Genomic DNA, 24,130 nt, shown 5'->3' with positions numbered 1-24,130 from the left:
ATTATCTAGCCTGTTTAAATATTTCTGGATACTGATTGAATTGCTTTCTTAGGAGATTGTTCTCAAAAATTGATGAATTAACTTACAATTTATAACTTATATTCACAATATGAAATGTCCTCAGTTTTCTGCAATGTTGATAAAAATATAATTTTCCTCACATAATATAAACATATAATCTCCACATAAGAGCACAAAGATCACAAATCCCTGAAACATACAACCACAGATTTTTTAAAAGTTGGCATCAAGCTATTAATAACTATTCTTTAGATCTAGCATTCAGCTATTTCTGAATCTACCTAAATCTAGACTATATCTTTTCATCTTTTACTCAAGAATAGTATGAAATACTACATCAAATGTTTTGTTGAAAAATATATGAATCTCAGTTTTCAGTTTTTGAGGAAGTCACGTTGATTTTTTGTGGTTACCAGTGTATTTTCTATTTATTTACTATCCTTTATCTAATTTGATATAGACTTTTACCTAGAATCAAAGTCAAGTTTATTGTTCCATAATTTGAAGATTCCATTTTCTTCCCTCTTTTCAATAACAGTGCATATTTACTTTTATCCAGTTTTACATCTCCTAAGATCATCCAAATATCGATGATAATGCAAATGCCTACCAATCTTCTAGTTCTTTTGATATTCTGGAAATTACTTCACCTAGACCTAGTGTATTTTCATTTTTCTTAAATATAATGGATATGACTTGGGGAAAGTTATTATTTTTTAAATACTAGTTTTCCTTTGACCATTTGGTTTTGCTCAAAAAAAAAAAAAAGATTTACTTAAGTCCCCATATCAAAGGAGTCTTTGGTTATTCATCAGAGAGTTTGCATGGCTACACAGGTTTGTTTACTAGGAAAAGTCAAAGTCCTTCATTTGAATGTTGCTGGGTCTACCATTTTATCTCAAATTAAAAATTCTTTTTTAGACCTGTGGAAACATAATACCTATTTCTCTGTGTGATGATAGCAATAATTGACATTTGTATAGCATTTTAAGCTTTTAAAATTACTTTTCTTCACTTCTTCACAATAGCTCTTAGACTGAGAAAAAATTACACATTTATACGATGACTTTTAGTAAGACTTATCATTGAAGCTATAGTTTACTTCAATTATCTGTAGCACAGGACAAAAATAACAGATTATAATAAAAAACCTAAGGTAATGAAATTTCTATATTTAAAATATTTACATATGTTGTAGACTATCCCTTGCCTGCCTAACCTTCTAGAGATGTACTCCTCCTTATTTAGAACCTTATAGACAAAAATCCATTCTTACAGAAGATAAATTAAGTGATTTTCCATGTTTAAAAATGATATGCATATTATAACAAGATCATTGCAGAGTTGTTTCATACTAGCTAAAATAATAGCTAATAGATGTGTATATGTATATGTACATATATATATAATATTTAATATAACCTGTGCAGTATAATACTAGACTTTTTAGCTATATTTGATTATAATAAGGCAATTTTAAAATCCCTTAAAGTTTCCTTTGAAAAAATTCTGGATCATGTGACCAAAAAAAGAAAGCATCCAATTCCTACTAACAATTTTTTAAAAACCTCTCTAAATTATTAATTATGCTTCAAAGGCAGAGCAAGCTGGCCTTTTCCATAGAATTATAAAATAAGAGGCTCAACTGAAGTCCAATTTCTAATATATATACTCAACATGTCTCACCAAACCTATTATCCCTGATACATCATAGCACAAAAACCCATCCAAACCTAATGTTTTGGGTATCTGATAGTGCTCCCTTATCTTTTTCCTTAGCTTTTTGTTACAACAAATAGAAAGTCTTAGTCTCTGCCCAGCACCAGTATAAGAGGAGAGATACAGGTGGGGGCAACCATTTCTTACTTGATTTGGCCCTTAATTTAGGGAACACCAAGATAGCAGAAACTTTCCTTAGAATACTTTGTCTCAGACCCGCAAAAAAGGGCAGACAATGACTCAGCCCAGTCAGATTCCTAGAGAACAGAGAAAGACTTGGGAAAAGGCCAGTATAGAGTGTGACTGACAATCAACTAGTCCCTTCTCTCCAAAACTGAACTGAGGTCCATGAAATGTTAATTTCCCAATGTAGGAGAGGCTGAAACAGTTTTGCACCCTCTTTTTCTGTAATTTAGTCCCACAAAATATTCAAATTCACTAGTAGAGATTATTTGAGGTTTTAGACCATGGTGTTTCAGGCCTATTTATCCTCTGTTTTTTTCCCATTTCTCTAAATCTCTAAATTCTGCTTTCATTTTTATCTTTTTATACTTCATACTTAAACTTTAAGAAAATAATTCCTTCATGGTCCCAGTTTTGCAATTTCTTATTTTATAAAATATATGTTTTCTTTTTTTAGTTCTTTTCTTTAGATAATCTCTAGAAATGGAGAAATTTACTTTGTGCTCTCCTGGATAGCTGTACTTATTTAATTTTTTTGTATTTCTGTTGTTTGCAAGTCAAATAATTTGCTCCCTTTTTTTTCAGGAATGCTTCAGATATCTTTCTTTTCATAAATATCCATTCTTTTTATTGGTAATTAGGCTTAGATTTACAAAATATGCCGATTTGGGTTGCATATTAAGATCCTTTGCTTTTCAGAATATATTTTTTCCAAATTCTGGTTTCTGGTGGATGATGAATAGTCTTGATTTATTTGAATTTCCTTTCCTTTTCTTGCAGAATTCAATGTTTGTCTTTGGAATTGTTGAATTTCTCCACTACGTGTCTTGGAGTTTGAAGCATATTATTTTTTAGAGGTGATCTGTGAAATCTCCCTTCCCTTCTGCTTTCTACTGCTAAAATCTCAATCAAATCAATACTGCCATTGCCACTTGAAAAAGTGTATCACTCTACTCTTTGGCTCCTCTTTTCATCCCTTTAACTTTCTCCTTTTTTTCCCTATAATTTTATAAATTATAACAAACTCTGGGCTCTACTTCCCCTTTTGGGCAGGGACTGTCTTTAATTTTGTTTTTGTATTTCAGAGCTCAGCACAATACTTGACACATAATTTAATAATGCTTTTTAAAATTTATTCATTCTTGTTCAGGTATGGATTGGATTAGATAATATCTAAGGTTTTATTCAACACTAAGATTCTACAATAGATTCAATAAACTTATGAATGAAAATCTGCAGAAAGAATAATGGCATATTTTTTCCTATTTTTAGGACAACTTGTCCCTGTAAGTATGGTTTGTTGGATAACAACAGGAAGTTGATACCACAAAGAGATATCCCAGCCTATCCAAAGGTAAGACATAAAACTCTAGCCAAGGAAAGAATCAGCAAGTCTGTTGCCTTGTCATGATATAAAAATGACCCTGTCTTCTTGACAATTTATCAGTGGATCATAAGTTCTGCCAGGTTCTGCCAGACTGCTAATAATCAAGACAATAAGCTGCATTAGCTTTCTGAAGACAAATCTAGCTATATATGGAGAGATATAGCACATGTAGGTCATGAATTCTTTGTCCACAGAAATGTGTGAAAAGAAGAAAAACACAAAATGTTCTTCAGCACTTTGTTTTCCTTTGGTTTCTCCAGTCACACTGAAAGAATAAGAGAAAAAAGAAGCAGAATATCCATGCTGAAAGGTAGTTTTTCTCCCATTTATATCCATCAACCTAATAAATGATACTCTAAATGTAAAATTCTTGTTTACTGATCAATGACTGGATATACTACTGGATGAACAAAGGAATGCTCAGCACCATTTTTTTAGAATGCATGTAATGCATGGTGCATTCATAAAACTCATTTGCTGTAAACACATTAATGCATGCAACCAAATTTTATTGACTATTGAAAAATACAGATATCAACACTTCTAGGAACAAGCCACCAATTTGATTCCTGTCATATGTGTCTTTTACTCATGCTCAGGACATGTGTCTCAGCAGGAAGCTCTGTGTCTCTGAGATGGCATTCTGGCAAATGTATCAACTGCATTACATAATTTTTAAATAAAAACAAACTATTCAAAGCTCTAAGAGAAGTAATCGCAAGATTCTAATCCCCCAGAAATAAACTGATGACTAGGATCTCTGGTAGTTTTTTATGTCCTCTTCAACTCCTCATTATATCTCATCCCACTTATTCAATTTGTTTCCAAGACCTATCAACTTGACCTATCAACTTCACCTTTGCAAAATTTCTCAAACATGTCCCTTTTCTGCTCTGATATTGTCACCACTGTGTAGCCTCCTTAAGCCTAAACTACTGCACCAGCCTTTTGCCACAAGTTTCTCTCCACTCCAATACACCCCCTCATTCAGCCCCCAAAGTGATTCTTTTCAAGTACAGATCCAACCATGTCACTCTCCTACTCAATAAACTCCAGTGGTTCCCAATAAATGTTCAGCACAGTATTTGATATATAATAAGTGCTATATAAATAATATTTATCATCATCAGGATAAAATTCAAAATCCTCTATTTAGCCTTCAGTGCCTTTCATGACCTGTTCCTCTCTCTTTCCTACCTTTTCAGTTGGTCTGAAAACATTTTATACATTCTACTCACAACCCTTCAATCCAGTGACACCAGCTTTCTGGTTATTCCATGAACAGGATATTCCAACTCTCTGCTCCATGCATTTCCTCTGGCCCATTCCTGGTACCTAAAATATCCTCCCTTCCTCATCTCTGCTTCATAGCTTCCTTCAAATCACGTGTGTGTGTGTGTGTGGGGGCAAACAATTCGGAATAGTAAATAAGCTGAGTCCAAAATTCTATAGAGGTTAAATATAGATTGAGTTATATTTGGAAACATGCTTAGGTGCTTTTAATGTTCCTCAAATTTCTTACAGGAATAGAAGTTTTTAGTACCAGTTTTTACCACCAATATTTCTCCAATGATAGGAAACATGATGCAATGGATAAAGAACTTGCCTTAGAATCATGAAGATCTATATTTATCTCCTATACTTTGAATACATATTGACTATGTAACTGTGGGAAAATTATTTAACTCTTAGTATCCTCAAGCAACTCTTCCAAACTATCACTGAAGAGAAGCTACCAATCTGTATCAGTTAAGGACGTTTTCTCATTGAAAATTCCCTATACCTGTGAAATCACAAAACTATTTTCCATGCATAAAATTTTCAGTCTAACTATGAAGCTCTAAAACATGGAATTAAAAGAATTAAATGAAGAATTAAAATTTCAAGTAACTAAAAGGCAAATGGCAGGCTTGAGTGGGATGTAGTATTTTACCAATGAAGAATCCCACAAAAAAAAAAAATAAAGTAAAATATATTATTAAAGAAATGTAGCCCTGAAAAATGAAATGGACTAGTCATATAGCCCACTGGTATCAATTTAGTAGCAAGTAATCTAGAGGAAGATCCCCAATAAATTAAAAATATTTTATATGGAGAATTTCTAGGAATAAGTGCATATATATATATATTTATATATATATAGGCACATAAACATGTGTGTATAAAAGAATTGCACAGAATGGTAAGACTGCATGATTATGATATGCTCTATTGAAAAGAGTGCCCTAATAATAATAATAATAATAATAATAATAACAATAACAATATTGTAGAGTGCTCACTACATGCGAAGCACTATGCTGAGCAGAATTTCTCATAGTCTTGTTCTTCTTTAAATGTGTAGTCTATCTACTAGATAGTTTTCTCAAGTTATATGCTCAGGCACATAGTAATGTTCTCATTATAAGTATTATTATTAACCTCATTGTACAGATAAAGCCAAGCAACTAAGTGGCACAACGGAGTGAATGCTGAGTATGGAGTCACTGAGACTCATCTTCCTGAATTCAAATTTGGTCTTAGACACTCAGTGTGAGACCCTGTGCAAGTCATTTAACACTATTTGCCTCAATTTCCTCATCTGTAAAATGAGCTGGAAAAGGAAAATGGCAAACCACTCCAGTATCTTTGCCAAGAAACCCCCAAATAAGGTCACAAAGAGTCAGACACAACTGAAAAATGACTGAACCAAACAGAAGAGGAGGCTGAGCCACAGGGAGAATAAGTGACTCATATTTAGTCACACTGAGAGAGCCTGAATCTTGGTCTTCTGATTCAATATATTTTCCAGTATGCCACACATTATATAATGGACTGGATATTCAAATCAAATCTCTCCTATCATATTTTGCATTACATTGCACTGTCACCATGTGTGATACAGAGAAAGAATAGAGGACTAACTTTCAAAAGACATAGGTGCTAATCCTGGCTCTTCCAGTTACTAATTGTGTGACTAAGAACAAATAGCTTAATTTCTCTGTGCCTTGTTGTCCTCATCTATAAAGGAAATTTTAAGATCAGATCTCTGCTTAAAAAATAACTTTGACATCTCTGTGGAGGATGAATTAGGGTAAGGGGAGAGTTGGTACATAGAGACCAATTAGTAAGCAATTGTAATGATTTGTGTAGGAGGTAATGAGGGCCTGAACTAGAAGCTTGTGGTTATGTGAAGAAAGAGAAGGTGTCAGATGCAAGAAATATGGTGCTGGTCACAATAGCAAGATTTATTAATTAATTTGATTTTGTAGGGTGAAGAAGAATAAGAATCAAGGTATATCTTGGTATACCAAGATAATAAACCTGGTTTACTAATTTAATGATGGTACTTTTAACAAAAACAAAGAAGTTTGGATGAGTGATAGGTATGGAAGGGAAAGTAATGAGTTCTGAGTTCTGTTTTAAATGCATTGAGTTTGAGACATCTATGGGATTGTTTAAAATGTTTGATAGAAAGTTAGTGATGGTGGGTATATATCTATTTACCTAAAAAACTATGTGTATATACATATATATTTGTATGTATATGTACATATATACTTATACATATATTCACACACACATAGGCACACACACATTATATATATATGAATGTGTTTCATGAATCCTATGATAATTAAAATCATAAGAGTTGACAAGGTCACTAAAAGTGAAAAAACACTCCAACTTGATGTAATCAAACTTTACCTTTTTTAATTATTATTTTCTCCTCTATTCTTTGTTTGGTTAGGAACTCTCCCACTGTCATATGTGTGCTGGTTCTTTTTTTAGTTTTTATGGTATGAATTTAATGTTTTGATTGCATATTGATGTAGAACATTTTGTGGTAAGATGTTAGCTAAAGCCTAATTTCTGTCAAACTGGTTTCCAATTTTCCCAATAGTTCTTATCAAATACGGATTATTTCAAAGATTATATATGTTCTTGTGTTTATTAAAAACTGTTTTGCTAAACTGGCTTTGATTCATCCTTACCTAATCTGTTCCACTAATCAATATCTGTTTCTTGATCATTACATAGTAGTTTTGTACTACTGCTTTGTAATATAATTTACATCTGGAAGTTTTATTTCTCCTTTATTCTTTTTTCTTTTTTTTTCACATTTTCCCTTGAGATTCTAGACCTTTTCCTAAGTATCTCTTTGCTTTTTGAATTAACATAGCAATTAATATATAATTGTATTTAAGCAGTATTTTCATTTTTACTATATTGGTATGATCCAGGCATGAATATAACAATCTCTCCAGTTACTTTACCAATGCTTTATTCTTCTAAAGTGTATTGTAATTAACTCTATATGGCTTGAATGGGAATGCAGTCATAAATAATATTGAATCTTCTTCTTCAGTACATGCTTTCTCAAGAGACTATAGAAGCTCTCAAGAAGCCTACATTTGATGTCTGGCTCTGGGAGCCCAATGAGGTGAGTGGAAAACCAATATATTTAACATCCTCAATTAGTCACTTAAAAACAATCCTAAGCAAAACTTATTCTCTTATCTAATCCTATGGTCCTAATGAAGATTACAAAAGAGATAGTTCTATTTAAGGTGACCTTCCCCAGCCTCCTCTTTTATTTTTAATATCCAGGCTGCTAGTTTAAATTATATATTTCATACCTAAGTGATAGTGAATCAAAAATAAGGATACATAATCTAATGCAGTCCAAAAGAAAAAAAGAAAAAAAAAAGAGCATTTGTATAGCATCATCAGGCAGCTACATGGTAGCATCATCAGGCAGCTACATGGTATAATTGATAGTGTTGGGCCTGGAGTCAGAAAGATTCATCTTCCTGAGTTCAAATCTGGCTTTGGATACTAAGTAGCTGTACACAGCTTGCTATAGCAAGCCTGTTTGCTTCAGTTTCCTTATCTGTAACAGGAGCTAGAAAAGGAAAGGGCAAATCACTCCAATGTCTTTGCCAAGAAAACCCCAAATGGAGTCCTGAGGAGTAGAACATGACTAAAAATGATTGGACAAAGACAACATAGCATCATTACTTCAATCATGCAAAAAGTAGGACCTTGAAACTAAAGAATTTAGTAATAATGCTAGCATTACACAATACCTTTCTCCTGAACTTTTCTTATATCTAATTTGTGTATTATTATATATGCATATGTTATATCTGCCAATAAAATATAAGTTAGTTAAAAGCAGGGACGTTCATCTTTGTGTTTCTATCTCTAGTACCTACCCCAATGCCTGACAAAAAAAAATAGGTGCATAATAGATGCTTGATTAATGATTGATTGATGGTTAGTATTGAGCAAAAAAGTTTTCTTTTCCTCAATTAAGCTTGATCTATTAAATTCTTTAGATTTAAAATGATTTGGCTATGATACTGCACAGAAAGGACACCAATCCTGCATGCTTCAAGGGAGCTATGTAACAACAATGGATCCCAGATCCAACACCAATGAAAGATCAAGGGAATTTGAGTCATTTTCTGCAATATGACTAAAAAATATCCCCTTTTGATCTGCTCATTGGGCAAGCTTTTGTCAAATCTGAAACTGACAAATAGAAACAAACTTATATGAGGTAATTCTTCTTCCTGTTGAAGAAGAAGAGTTTTTGGTTTTGGTTTTGGTTTTTGTTTTTCCAGGCAGGGAAAATTCTGAAGACTGTCTTCTGTGGGGTGATGAAGATTTTGCACAACAAAACAGATTTCACTTAGCAGAGGTTTAAGTTCTATCTGGTCCATGGACAATGAATAGACAAGAGTGTAAATGATATTTGTGGTTCTCTACTACAAGAAACTACAGAAGATGAGTTACAAAGTTAGGCAACATTTGCTAGTTTCACTGCTATATTAGAAAAGCTCTGCAAAATTTGAGGATCTACAATGAAATGCAGAAGTTGGGGCTAAGAAGAATCATAGGAGGATCGATGTTAGAATGGAAAATTATGTCATAGGAGATGAACTTGTCTTAGCACTGTAAATGGCCAGGAACTGATTTCAATTTGGGGGAGAAAATGGTTGTTTAAGGGTTTTCTGTTTGATTTACAAAGGTTCTGTTTTATTTTCTTTCACATTTCAATTTAAAAGTTCTCTAAAGAAAAAAAAATATTCCTTTTTTGAGTAGCCTTGGTTTGACAGGCCCCAAGATGATCAAATAGATGTGATATCAGAGTTCACCAGGTGGTAATGTATGTGGAACTTGGATTTCTGGGATAATATTTTAGAAGCATCTAAGAGAAAGAAGCCAGAGGCCATTCTCCTTCCCTGCTATTCAATAAAAAAGGCAGCCAGAGTCAGGTGAAGCACAGGATCTCGGGATGCCAACTTCCCTCCCCCTTCCTCTATCATTTCATAAGCTTCACTTGCAAAAAATAGGAATAGGAAGCTGAGAAGTGACTTACTTTTAAGCTAAAACCTAGTAAAGTACTCAGGATAAAATTATAGATCAACAAAAGAATATTTGTATTTTCCCTCCCCTGTCTATTAAAAAACAAATTTAGTTCTAAGCTAGTATTTCCATTAAGTTGTTTTATGACTTCTTCTCCCCTTGGGAGAAGGCCAACCTCAGAAGGGGAAGCTAATTCTATTTCAGTAGCTGGCAGCACAAACCATTAGCTTTGTTTCCAAATGGACTCTCTAACACCTTCCTCCACCTTGCTCACTACTCTTACAATAATAATGTATTCCTTACCCTCTTTAAACAAAAGAAAATTGGATAAACATTAAATCCTTATCTAGAATGATTAGTGCTAGTATTCATAGAGATTTGGTGTTTTGGATCTCTGTAGGACAGAAGTCTTCCCCACTTTAGTATGTTTGAGCACAAGGGAAAGGAAATCAGCCACTAACTCTATTTTTGAATTCTAAAATGCAATGGAGGCACTTTAAAATCATGACTCCTGGCACACACAATTTTCCATAAACAAAATATCTATCTATGATAAATCAACCATCTATTTATTACATATTTATGTGTTTATGTATAAATCTATGTATGTATGCATGTGCATGCATATTCACAGATGTACATACATGGCAGCATCAGGAGCAGTGGCAAATTTTTATTTATGTATGTGTGCATATATGTATATGTGTACACATGTGTCAATATACACATGCATACACAAAGTAATTTAGTATCACTCCTGGTCCAAAGTGAGATTAGATTTGATGGCAAAAATAAGCCAAGTTTTTTTAAAAAGAGAATTTGCATGTGAAATCTCCTGCTTCAAGGAAAACTTGCTTTAAATACCCTACATTCTTTTCAAGTTAAAGGGACCTTATACCCAAAATATGAGCTCTTACATCCAACCCTGTTCCTATATGCCATTGCTGTCATCAGGGTTACTAGTGGGACATCCTTAAAAGGAAATGCACTTCCTACCAACTTCCCTATATATCCCTTACATATGGAAGCCTCTTAATGCAGTATTACATGTATATGGTGATTATCATATATTTTATTGTTATTTTCATGAGCAAGACATATATCATCTCTTGCCTGGTGATTCAACTCCTAATTTATACTGGATCAGATTTTTCTTGGAATTTTAGAGTTAGGAAAAGAAGAAAAATTGTGCTTAGTTTTCATTTTTAGGTGATTTTTTTTAATGACTATGATTTTTCCCCCTGCAAAAAAAAAAAAAAAAAAATCACCTAAAAATGAAAACTAAGCACAGTTTTTCTTCTTTTCCTAACTCTAAAATTCAGAGAAAAATCTTATCCAGCATAAATTAGGAGTTGAATCACCAGGCAAGAGATGATATATGTCTTGCTCATGAAATTGTAAGCAAATTGCTACAAATTCATAAGTACCTGATCGAAACTCTTTCTTCCTGGACAGTTCCAAAGTTGGTGGCAATGATATTGAAAGATAAGTGTAGGGCAAGTCTAAAAAGGAAATTCCAAGATCTTCAGTTCTTGATCACCTTCTATTTTCTGTTTCTTTTCTTGGTGACAAATCAGAGACCAGACTTATCTAAGAATGTACTTGCTATATCCAAGACATGAGAGTAGTCAGGACATTAAAAAGAACCCCCAAACAAACACATGGCAGAACTAGATATGTTCATATATGATCTGCTTATAGATATCCCTGTTTTCACAAGGACTGAAGGGAGATATATGAAAATTGGATTTTTTTTCCGCTCTCAGTACCACTTTATGGATAATCCCCAAATCAAGAGTTACCCAATCAAATAATTCCTGAATTCAAGTGTTTGGGCATTGACAGCCTTGAGAGCTAGCCTTTATGAACTTTTCATGGAAAGAGAAGAAAAGTCTACATAGCCCAGAGGGAAATAATATGAAGAATTCAACTTCATGAGCAAAGCTAGTAACTTAGATGATATAGGTCTGAGTTAAATAAAGGTCTCCAACAGCCCCCAAAATATGTTTACTTCTCAAGTAGAGTTTAATGGATTTTAATTTTATGTATTTGATCATCAATTGCTATGAGTCCTTAGCGCTTTATCAATTTTCCATGGGAGCAAAAATAAACAGTGCCTTTGAGGAAGACAGGGTCTTGTTACCCACATTTGGAGAAACTGACCTATGCTTATTTTATTTTGGAGATCAGCAGAATAGAAACAATAGAGTGTCAAGAAACTGACGCTCTACCAGGGTCAGATGTGGCCAGCTGAAGATGTTTGTGTGCCTTGCTGGCTTATGGCAAATGGGCTGAGGGGCGGAGACAAAATGTGAGTTTTTGTTTTTACTATAGTCCAGCCCTCCAACAGTCTGAGGGACAGTGAACTGGCCCCCTATTTAAAAAGTTTGAGGACCACTGCACCTAGGGTCAAATCCCTATCAACATCAATTTAACATGAGGATGCTTGAACCAAAAGTCTTTGGGGAAACTATGAACCATAGGTTATAATGGCAATGAAACAAAGAAAAATAAAAGAGAATTAAATCCTTAAAGACCACTTTCTGCTTCAACAATGACAATGATAGGTGGCAGAATGGGAGTCAGAGTGCTAAAAGTAAACACTTATTTAATTGCTAAATGTTAGATCCTTATCACACTCTGTTAATTCATATCCCAGTGCTTATAATGAATATTTGTTAAAGGATTCCCAAGAAATTAATTGCAATTTTTATTCTAACAACTCTTACAAAGGATATGGCAATAGAGAAATTATATAAAGAGTAAGAAAATAACTTCAAAATTAAATCAGTTTAATACTCAGTAATTTCTTTTTTTTTTATTATATATATATATATATATTTTATAATATTATCCCTTGTATTCATTTTTCCAATTTACCCCCCCTCCCTCTATTCCCTCCCCCCGACGACAGGCAATACCATACATTTTACATGTGTTACAATATAGTCTAGGTACAATACATGTGTGCGAATATCACTTTCTTGTTGCACAATAAACATTAGAATCCGAAGGTACATGCAACCTGGGCAGACAGATATTAGTGCTAACAATTTTCATTCCCCTCCCAGTGTTTCTTCTCTGGGTGCAGCTACCTCTGTCCATCATTGATCAACTGGAAGTGAGTTGGATCTTCTTTATGTTGAAGATTTCCACTTCCATCAGAATACATCCTCATACAGCATTGTTGTTGAAGTGTACAGTGATCTTCTAGTTCTGCTCATTTCACTCAGCATCAGTTGATTTAAGTCTCTCCAGGCCTCTCTATATTCCTCCTGCTGGTCATTTCTTACCGAGCAATAATATTCCATAACCTTCATATACCACAATTTACCCAACCATTCTCCAACTGATGGACATCCATTCATCCTCCAGTTTCTAGCTACAACAAAAAGAGCTGCCACAAACATTTTGGCACATATATGTCTCTTTCCGCTCTTTAGTATTTCTTTGGGATATAATCCCAGTAGTAGCGCTGCAGGGTCAAAGGGTATGCACAGTTTGATAACTTTTTGGGCATAATTCCAGATTGCTCTCCAGAATGGCTGGATTCTTTCACAACTCCACCAGCAATGTATTAGTGTCCCAGTTTCCCCACATCCCCTCCAACATTCATCATTATTTGTTCCTGTCATCTTAGCCAATCTGACAGGTGTGTAGTGGTATCTCAGAGTGGTCTTAATTTGCATTTCTCTGATCAGTAGTGATTTGGAACACTCTTTCATGTGAGTGGATATAGTTTCAATTTCTTCCTCTGAGAATTGTCTGTTCATATCCTTTGACCATTTATCAATTGGAGAATGGTTCGGTTTCTTATAAATTATGGTCAGTTCTCTATATATTTTGGAAATGAGACCTTTGTCAGAACCTTTGTTTTTAAAAATATTTTCCCAATTTGTTACTTCCCTTCTAATCTTGTTTGCATTAGTATTATTTGTACAGAAACTTTTTAGTTTGATGTAATCAAAATCTTCTATTTTGTGATCAATAATGATCTCTAGTTCTCCTCTGGTCATAAATTCCTTCCTCCTCCACAAGTCTGAGAGGTAGATTATCCTCTGTTCCTCTAATCTATTTATTATCTCCCTCTTTATGCCTAAATCATGGACCCATTTTGATCTTATCTTGGTATATGGTGTTAAGTGTGGATCCATATCTAATTTCTGCCATACTAATTTCCAGTTTTCCCAACAGTTTTTTCCGAATAATGAATTTTTATCCCTAATGTTGGAATTTTTGGGTTTGTCAAAGATTAGATTGCTATAGATGTACCCTTTTTTGTCCTTTGTATCTAATCTGTTCCACTGATCTACCGGTCTATTTCTTAGCCAATACCAAATGGTTTTGGTGACTGCTGCTATATAATATAGCTTTAGATCAGGTACACTTAGACCACCTTCCTCTGAGTTTTTTTTCATTAGTTCCCTTGCAATTCTTGACCTTTTATTCTTCCATATGAATTTTGTTGTTATTTTTTCTAGGTCATTAAAATAGTTTCTTGGGAGTCTGATTGGTATAGCACTAAATAAATAGATTAGTTTGGGGAGTATTGTCATCTTTATTATATTCGCTCGGCCTATCCAAGAGCACTGAATGTCTTTCCAATTATTTAAATCTGATTTTATTTTTGTGGCAAGTGTTTTGTAATTTTTCTCATATAATTCCTGACTTTTCTTTGGTAGATGGATTCCCAAATATTTTATACTCTCAACATTTGTTTGGAATGGAATTTCTCTTTGTATCTCTTGCTGTTGCATTTTGTTAGTGATATATAAAAATGCCGAGGATTTATGTGGATTTATTTTGTATCCTGCCACTTTGCTGAAATTTTGAATTATTTCTAGTAGTTTTTTAGCAGAATACTCAGTAATTTCAATAAGAAGTGGGAGAATGATAAAAAAAAATGCCAAATAAATTTGGCTCAGGAGTAAAGTACAAAGATAGAAATCTAACACCTATATTTTATAAATTCTTTCTTTAAAAAGAAGAGTTAGGACACTAGACCCAGAATTGGACAGAAGTATAGTTATATAAGGGAGGAGGGAAAACATAAAAACAATCATACTGCATTATGGAACAACAGTTTACATAGTATTTTTCATAAAATTCATAATATCAAGGACATGAGAAACTTTCTCCCTAGCTCTAGCTCCAGCTCAGGTCAGTATTTGAAAACTAAACAATTCTATCCCTCATTAATATACAAAGATCACAGAAAGGTCAGATCACTCTTTGGCAATAAAGACCACCACCAAATTTTAAAAATAATCAGGATACAATGTAAGAGACAAAAGGCATTAAGGCTTCTAAAAGACAAAAGTGATTCTTCATAAACTCTCAAGATAGGATGTTATCAAAATTATTTAACAGATTATATACAATACAATTTATATAATTCTTAAAGGTTATAGGAGCTTCCCTTATTCAATGGGCTTCAGTAGATGACTACTATCAATGTATCTATGTAGATCCAACAAAGACAGGGCAAGGCAGAATTCTTCATTATTCATTTTTTTTCTGCTGGGGGGAAACTTCTCATTTGAAAAATCCAATCCTTTGCCTGAATTCTAAAGAAATTATAAAAAAGGAGAAAGTATCAAATGTTTGTAGCAGCCCTATTTGTAGTGGCAAGGAGCTAGAATTTGAATGGATACCCATCAATTAGAGAATGGCTGAATAAGTTATGTTATATGAATGCTATGGAATATTATTGTTCTTTAAGAAATGATCAGCAGGAGGATTTCAGAAAGTCCTGGAGAGACTTACATGAACTGATGTTAAGTGAAGTAAGTTGAACCAGGAGATCATTGTACACAACAACAAGATTATGTGATGATCAATTCTGATGGACTAAGCTCTTTTCAACAATGAGGTGATTCAGGCCAATTCCAATAGACTTGTGATGGAGAGAGCTATCTGTACCCAGAGAAAGGACTGTGGAAACTGTGGATCACAACATAATATTTTCACCTTTTTTGTTGGTGGTGGCTTGCTTTTTATTTTCTTTCTCATTTTTCCCCTTATTGATCTGATTTTTTCTTGTGTAGCATAATAAATGTTTCCACATGTATATATACATATACATATTTATTATCACATATACTTAACATATATTGGATTACTTGCTGTCTAAGAGAGTGGGTGGAGCAAAGAGAGGGAGAAAAAATTTGGAACACAAGGTTTTTGAAAAATTGAATGTTGAAAACTACCTATGCATATATTTTGAAAATAAAAAGCTAAAAAAAAAAAATCTAATCCTTCCCAGCTGTTTTGAACATAAATTGAGTTTAGAGAGAATCTCCTAGTAGAACTTGAAAATTAAAAATTAGTAAAAATTAGAAAGCCCAAGGTCAACACAGCTGATGAATTTGAAGATAATTATCATACCTCTCCATTTAAAAATATGCAAATTCAATGCATGATATTTCTGCTGTTCCCTTCAGGGTATAATTATTGATGAAACTGAACATAAACATAGTTTATAAACACTAGTTACTGAAAGGTCAAACTGAAAAGTCCCTCAGGGATTATGGAACAAACCTTACATAAAAGGCCACCCTACATTGGAACTAGCAGAAGAATCATCAAAAGCACAGAGATCATCTGGGGCTCATTTTAAAAACTGTCAACTGTTGCCACATGTCATAGACTGAGTCTAACTTGTGCTAGTCCTCCTGTATTTTGGGTATGAAATTAGAATGAAAAGAAAAACTCATATTCCATCTAACAAATTAACAAAGAAAGTTTTGCTTAGTCCTTCGGAGGAAGGACATTCAGAGCAGGGACTATATATTCATTCAGGATATAGTTTTGATTCAGCTGAGCTAATCTCTTCTAAGTCAGCATTAAATTATCCTACTAGTCTTCAGTCAGAAACCTAACAGAAAATGGTCTAGCCCCTTAAATGTAGAAGGCCAGAAAACTATGTCAGTGTCCCAAGTCTTAAATATCCTGAGCCAATAAAATCTCACAGATAATTCAATAAATTCAGTCCCAGTCCCTCTCATGAACTCCAGTTCTGCATCACTAGTTGCCTTCTGGACATTACAAATTAGATTTCCCAACGCCATTTAACTTAATATGTCAGAAACTGAATATATTATCTTTCCCTCCAAGGGAAATTTTTTTTTGCCAAGGCTCTATCATTCCTCTAATCTCACAGGTTCATAATCTCAATTTTATTCTCCACTTCTAACTCTCCCTTACCTCACAATCAATTAACAAATCTTACCATTTCTAGATATACACATGTAGGCATCTACACATATAGATATACATACTACCCATTCTTCTTGTGTGTGAATCCTCACCTTGCCTCTTATCTTAGATTAAGTTATCCTCACTTCATGTCTAGATGAACTCTTAACTAGTCTTCTTGGCTCAAGGTTCTCTCCATTCCAGTCCATCCTACAGATTGCTGTCAAAGTGATGTACTTTAAACACAGATTTAATTAAATGACTCCCCTATTCAATTAATTCCAGTAACACCTTGCTTCATCTGTATCAAATATTAATTCCTTGATTTAGCTTTTTTTCTTTTTTTGGTAAGATAATTGGAATTAAATGACTTGCTCAGGGTCATGAAGCTAGTAAGTGTTCAGTATCCGAAATCAAATTTGAACTCAAGTTCTCTTGACTCCAGGGTCAGAGCTTTATCCATTGTGCCATCTAGCTGCCCCCATTTAGCTTTTTTAAAGCTTTTCTCAATCTCAACTCAACCTTCTTTATAACTTTAGACAATACTCACCTTTTTGTCTTCTTCAATCCAGCAATACTTGCCTTTTCTCTACTTTTCACACATGGAATTCCATCCTCTATCTTTATGCCATTTCACTAGCCATCCCAAGTGGCTGGATTACACTCTCTCCTTACCTCTACTTCACAAAGTCCTTTTCTTCCTTTAGGAAGCATCTTCCTTTCCTGATCTTTTGTTCTCTCTATCAAATTACCTTATATTTGATTACTTTTGGCAGTTAGAAGAGCAATGGATAAGAGTTCTAGGTCTGGTATCTGGAAAACTTGTCTTCCTGAATTCAAATCTGCCCCCATATTTGTCTATTACTAGTGATTACATTGTCATTATTAGGTGACACTGGGCAAGTCACTTAACTCTATTTGTATAAGTTTCCTTATCTGTAAAATAAGCTGGAAAAATAACAAACTACTGCAGTATCTTTGCCAAGAAAAAAAATCTCAAATGGAATCAAGAAGAATTAGACATTACTGAATTACAACAAAGTATATTTTTATTTACTTTATATTTATGCTTTATATATTTATGTGTACCTTTAATCCCTTCTTAATTATACCTTTGAAGTGTTTTTATAAGAGATACAGAACTTGGATTTTGCTTTCAATATTTTTATACTGGAGCTTGAGCTAAAATTTTAGTTAAATAGATGGTTTTTCTTTCTTTTTTAAAAAAATTTCTCAGTTACATGTAAAAATGCATTTTTAAAATTTATTCTTGGAGTTAGTAATCTTAACTGTGAATGTGAATGGAATGAACTCTCCCATGAAACAGGAGATAGCAGAGTGGATTAAAAACATTTGTTTTTAAACTTCTGAGTTCCATGTTTTTCTCTTCCTCCCTCCCTATCCACTCTCATTGAGAATACAAGCAATTCAAGATAGGCTTTACATGTGTAGTGATGCAATTTTTTTTATAATAGTCATATTGTGAAAGAAAACATAGACCATAAAAAGAGAAAGAAAGAAAGAAACCCTTCAAAAAAAATAAAGCAAAAAAAAAACCTATGCATTGATGTGCATTCAAAATACCATCAGTTCTTTCTCTGGGTATGGATAGCATTTTTCACCTTAAGTCCTTCAGTTGTCTTTTGATCATTGTATTACTAAGAGCAGTTATGGTATTCACAGTTGATCATCTTATGATAGTTACTTTATTTATACCTAATACATATCCCTTTGCATCAGCTCATGAAAGTCTTTCCGGATTTTTCTGAGAGCATCTAACTCATCATTTCTTATAGCATAATAGAATTCCATAATAATCACATATCACAGTTTATTTAGCCATTCCCTAATGAGATAATTTTCTAAATACACCAAAAAATAAACATAACCTTGAGATGGCCATTTGCTATCCCACCTGCATATTTTCCTATTGTTTACCCCATCTTCTTTTATAGAATTCCTCTTGATTTCTGAAACAAAGAATTCTTTATGATGTCACCAGATTTATATTAGTAAGGCTTTAAACAACCCATCTTTTTGACACCTTGAATATGTAGACAATGCAAGGGAAATTTATGCTGTATTCAAAGCAGGAGGTTGTTGAAGAAACTAGTACACAAATGTTTAAAGTATTGCCAGGAAAAAGGGTTTAGACTTCTCCTGTTTGGCCTCAGAAGACAGAACTAAGCTAGATGAAAGTTTTTAGAGGCAGATTATGATTTGACATCAGGAAAAACTTGCTAACAATTAGAACTACCCAAAAGTGAAATGGGAAGTTTTAGGTAGAAGCAAGATGACCACTTTCAGTGATTTGTAGAACAGATATTTTGTCAGGAACAAGAATCTGCTTGTTCTGGAAGTCTTATCCTGTAAGGTTCCTTTCCAATCTTAGATTCTATAATAAGGGAGCATGTTTTAATAACAATTCTTTTCTCAATTTCCTTACAGATGCTAAGCTGTTTAGAACACATGTACCATGATCTTGGTCTAGTCAAAGATTTTAATATCAACCCTATCACGCTGAAGAAGTGGCTGGTAACTATTATGCATATAATTTGTCTCTTGTTTGGAATTACAAATGTTTTGATTCTTCAGATACTTTTCCGACAAAACTGGGCTTCCTAAAATTGAAGGGTGTCCTTAGGAGTGCTATTAAAAACTTGATTTTTAACTCTCTACCAAGCTGAAATAACTTATATATAAGCTATTGTTAAGCATATTATATGAAATAGCAAATTATTCATAGTTTAATAATATATTCATATTATATGAAATAAGAAAAATTAGATGAAATTACATATATAAACATATTATATGAAATAGCTTATAGTATATAATGAGAATAGAAATTGATACAGTTGCAAATCCAACTTGCAAAATTTTTTCTGATGTGATGGCCTGAAAAATTCAAGATCTAAGGAAAATGTTAGCATCCAGAACCTCAAGAAAAGTCTTGGGACCACAGAGATGAGACGTGTGTGTGTGTGTGTGTGTGTGTGTGTGTGTGTGTGTGTGTGTGTGATGTTTCTAATTCTGAGTTGGTTTTTAAAAAATGAATTAATTTATAGATTCTATTCAAGACCACTTCTGAGACTACCCTTCTTCACTGAAATTACAGTTTTAGACAAAAAATAAAAACAAAGCACAACTGAACTAATTGGTGGCGCAACTCCTAAAGCCTGTTTTTACTGTAAATAAACAATATTCCTTGCATCTTAAACTCTGTATTTGATGAGTTTGAAAAAAAATGAGTCAAAGAAAAAAATGTACAAACTAACATAAGCAAAGTGATATGATGTGTTCTAATGGGTCTTGCTTTAGAAGATCTAAGTTCTATTCTCTGCTTTATTGCTGATTTCATACATGTCTCATGGAAAGTAATTTCATTTTATGGGAACCAATTTCCCCATGTGTTACAAAGGTAATCTTAATTGCTTCAGGTGGAATCTATCAGTTCATTTTAGTATCTTCAGAGATAGGCACCTAATATTTTAAATAAAAACTATTGTTATTATTTTAAAAAGAACTGGTGGAGGGGAGATGGGAAGGAAAAATAACAACAAAGTCTGAAGTTAGTGTCAGAAATGGAGAGGGAAGATGGATAGTCTTCCTCAGTCTAGAAAAGCATAAGTGCTTAATAGTGTCAAAAATTCAGCTCGTGTGTGTGTGTGTGTGTGTGTGTGTATTTTTTTTTTTTTATTTTGGCAGCTCTGCATCCATGATAACTATAGAAACAACCCTTTTCATAACTTTCGACACTGCTTCTGTGTGACCCAGATGATGTATTGCATGATATCTCTCTGCTTTCTCCAGGTGGGTACTTGTTCTGCCTCCTCTAGGAACATAAATCTCCTTCTTCCTTTCAGTCTGGGGTCTCATCACAGCTTCATAATGCTGAGAAAGGAATGAAAACAAGATCCAGATTTTATCTGGGAAAAAAGGTGTCCTTTCTTGGGCAGAAGAAAAGGGGAACACTCTATTAGCAGCCCTTGGCTGACAGACATCTACCTTTAAATTTACCCCAGGCTAAAATTAAAGTTTAGAGTTCCAAGCCATTAATGTTATATTCTGTTGTTTTCTTATCCTCCTATACATTGACTGTCAGTGGACTACACAAGACTCTCCTATGTCTACTATTCATATCTAACCATCATGTCCCAGAGAGCCCCAACACAGCACTACCACCATTCCTACTGCCTGAAGATAAGACCTAACCATTCATCTCACATCTTGCAGCTTCCAGATTCTGTTGGCTCTGGTCCTTGGTATAGAACCTGAACAGAAGACAAGCTCCCCCTATGTGCCCTCTGTCATCATATCACCAGTTTTCTAGCTTCCTTCAGGGCCACCTTCAAAGCAGAACTCAATCAGGACCACTAAGCCAAGGTTAGGTGGTTTCTATGGCCTCTTAGATATCCTCCAGCTTTAAAATAAGAGCTCTTCTTCCATTTACACACACACACACACACACACACACACACACACACACACACACACACACACACAGGTACTACTGCCTCCTGAATCTTTCCTCCTGGATTGTAGATCTCCTGAGGCCTCACTGCCTTTAGCATCACTACCTGCTACAAGGTCCATCTCAAGGAAGGATCTCAAATAGTCTTTATCATCTGTCTCCTTCAAGGCAAGACTTCTCTCTAACAAAATTCACCCTAGCTGGACAAACTTCTCAATATTTAGCACATTCCAGCTTCCCATTTCAGGAATTCAGAATGCTCACCTAATGATATCCAAACACTATTCTCCAAAACCAGCTTCCCACTTGCTTACTCCCATTTACCTCAACCTTACTCATTAATGTTCCACTTTTGATTTGGCTGCCCACTTTGTCCTCTGATATACCTGCTCCAAAATGAACAAACTTCTTTTAATCTTAAACTTTTTCCTTTGTCATTCCTTCCATTTTCTCAAACTTAACTCTTTGGTGAATTAGCTTAACACTACACTATTTTTTAACCTTACATCCTTTGCTTTCTTCTCCTATTTGAAAATAATGCTTTACTAAACCCTAACCCTAAATTATTTCCACCATCTACCTCTTTCTCCATTATTCACATCTTTCTAAACAAAGAAGCCAGGAGTTTAATATCAAATTGATGGAAATGGGATGGCAAAGTGGTTTGTCCCAGTCACATCTTGACAGAAAGAGTTGTAGTCTCTGAATGGTCCACAGTCCTAGTGAGAAAATGATTGGTTTTTCCTACTCTAGAATCCCTAAGGAAGAGGCAGGAAGTGGTTTGTCCTTATCTGAAAACCTAGTGAAGAAAAGTTTGTACCAGTTTCTCCTTATTACCTTCAAATAGGGTCTGGCCATGTTGTGAGGTTCACAAGACTGGTATAAAATGGGAAGTACACATGGCATAGATAGAACACCAGGCCTGGAATCAGGAAGACCTGAATTCAAATGTGACCTCAGACACTTATTAGATATGTGATTCACTTTTTTGCCTCAGTTTCCTCATCTGTAAAATGAAATTAATAGTAGCACTTCTCTCTCAGGGTTGTTGTGAGAATCAAATAAGATGATAATGACACATAGTAATAGCTATTTAATTATTATGATTATCTTTATTACTTTCCATTAACAATCAATTTAGTAGAGTAGACAGAGTATTAATTTTTAGCAAAAACATTTACTAAAATGGTATAGCAAAAACAATAATTATAAAACATTCTCATTTCACCTCCACCATGACCACCTCCCTGCTACCCTTACCATAACTCTGAAGGTACATTCTCTTGAAAGTACATATAGCATCCATGGAAAGAATAAGCATAAACTTGTACAATAATAATGAGACACACATAGATAGAACACAGATGGCTAAGGTTATTTCCTTGTTGAGTTCTTCCAGGTGCCAAAGTCATGTCTTTCTTGGGCTTACCTCTCAATATTTTGGACCTTTCTTATGAATCCAAAGTGAGTTTTTTTTTTAATAGGTTGACTTTTGTCCCCATGTTCCCCTTTCCAACTTAGAAATAAATGTTAATATTTCATAAACAAATTAACAAATATCAGAGCCTTTTTACTGCATCAGTACTTCATCACATGATCAATTCTGACAGTTGTGGCTCTTTTTAACAATGAGATGATTTAGGCCAATTCCAATGATCTTATGATGATGAGAGCTATCTACACCCAGAGAGAGGACTGTGGGTACTGAGTGTGGATCACAACATAGCATTTTCACTTCTTGTGGTGTTGTTTGCTTGAATTTTATTTTCTTTCTCATTTTTCTTTTTGATCAGATTTTTCTTGTGCAGCAAGATAATTGTATAAATATGTATGCCTATTAAAAATATAATACTTCATCATATGTGACTGACTGTATTCCATAAATCAATTATATCAACTAAATCAAATCTGCTTTCTCCAAAACAAACATAAAAATAAAACAAACCTCAAAAGGTCATTTGCCAAGAAACTCCCTTTTTTCTTACCCTGCTCATTTCATATCACTCAAACATCTTCCTCCCCACCCCCCCTAAACTCTTCTTTTCAGTTTCAGATGAAAAAAAAGGAAAGAAAATGATTCTTTTCCTTGTCAGGGTCAAACCCAGTGAATGGTCTCGATTGTTCTGGTGAACTATGAGGCAAAGTCCTCAGTAGAGAGGGTGGTAAGAAGCACAATTATAGGAAGTTTGATAAGAGCGGGGAACGTTTGTAACAGATTTTTATGAGTCTTTTAGAGAATCTATTAGCAGATATGTACTGGGAACATGCAGTATGTATACAAAATCAAGATTACAGAAGGTCTGAGGTCCATCATACACCCTTATTGGCCATTTCTAAAGTCTGCTACTTAACTTATTTATATATTTAATATCATCCTGAATTCTGAATTAATCTAGGGGAATGTTTGGAACTTTATTAATTAATAAAATTGTAACTTATTTCTCATTAATTGTTAACTATAATTTTCACCCCAGTTCATTAGAGCTCATTTCTGGGCTCCACATAATTTCATAATTCAGTTTACTATACATAATGACAAAAGTCTTTTTTTAAAAAACACTTCTTTTATTATTTTTATTTTTAAAATTTATTTTGATACACATTGCTTTATGAATCATGTTGGAGAGAAAATCAAAACAAAATGGAAAAACCATGAGAGAGAAAAAAAAAACAGAAAAAAAGAAGTGAATATAACATGTGTTTATTTATATTCAAGCTCCATAGTTCTTTTTTTCTGGATGCAGATGGCAATTTCTATCCCAAATCTATTGGGATTTGCCTTGGGTCACTAAACC

The 24,130-nt window shown here is 33.9% G+C and overlaps 1 protein-coding gene across 6 annotated transcripts in view; it reads left to right on the top strand.

The window, feature by feature from the left end:
• PDE9A (phosphodiesterase 9A) overlaps nucleotides 1–24,130 on the top strand; it is a 161,587-nt gene that overhangs the window by 120,360 nt on the left and 17,097 nt on the right. For 4 of the 6 annotated variants that reach the window (XM_074300558.1, XM_074300563.1, XM_074300560.1 and 1 more), the window contains 4 exons: nucleotides 3,196–3,277; nucleotides 7,659–7,733; nucleotides 19,310–19,396; nucleotides 20,570–20,674. In XM_074300558.1, the coding sequence (XP_074156659.1) occupies nucleotides 3,196–3,277; nucleotides 7,659–7,733; nucleotides 19,310–19,396; nucleotides 20,570–20,674 (349 nt within the window). The remainder of the gene's footprint in view (nucleotides 1–3,195; nucleotides 3,278–7,658; nucleotides 7,734–19,309; nucleotides 19,397–20,569; nucleotides 20,675–24,130) is intronic. The other 2 variants (XM_074300559.1, XM_074300561.1) reach the window with 1 other exon arrangement.

The sequence above is a fragment of the Sminthopsis crassicaudata genome, chromosome 3, assembly GCF_048593235.1.
Source record: "Sminthopsis crassicaudata isolate SCR6 chromosome 3, ASM4859323v1, whole genome shotgun sequence".
NCBI classification, from domain to species: Eukaryota; Metazoa; Chordata; class Mammalia; order Dasyuromorphia; family Dasyuridae; genus Sminthopsis; species Sminthopsis crassicaudata.
This window is presented reverse-complemented; position numbering and strand designations above follow the sequence as displayed.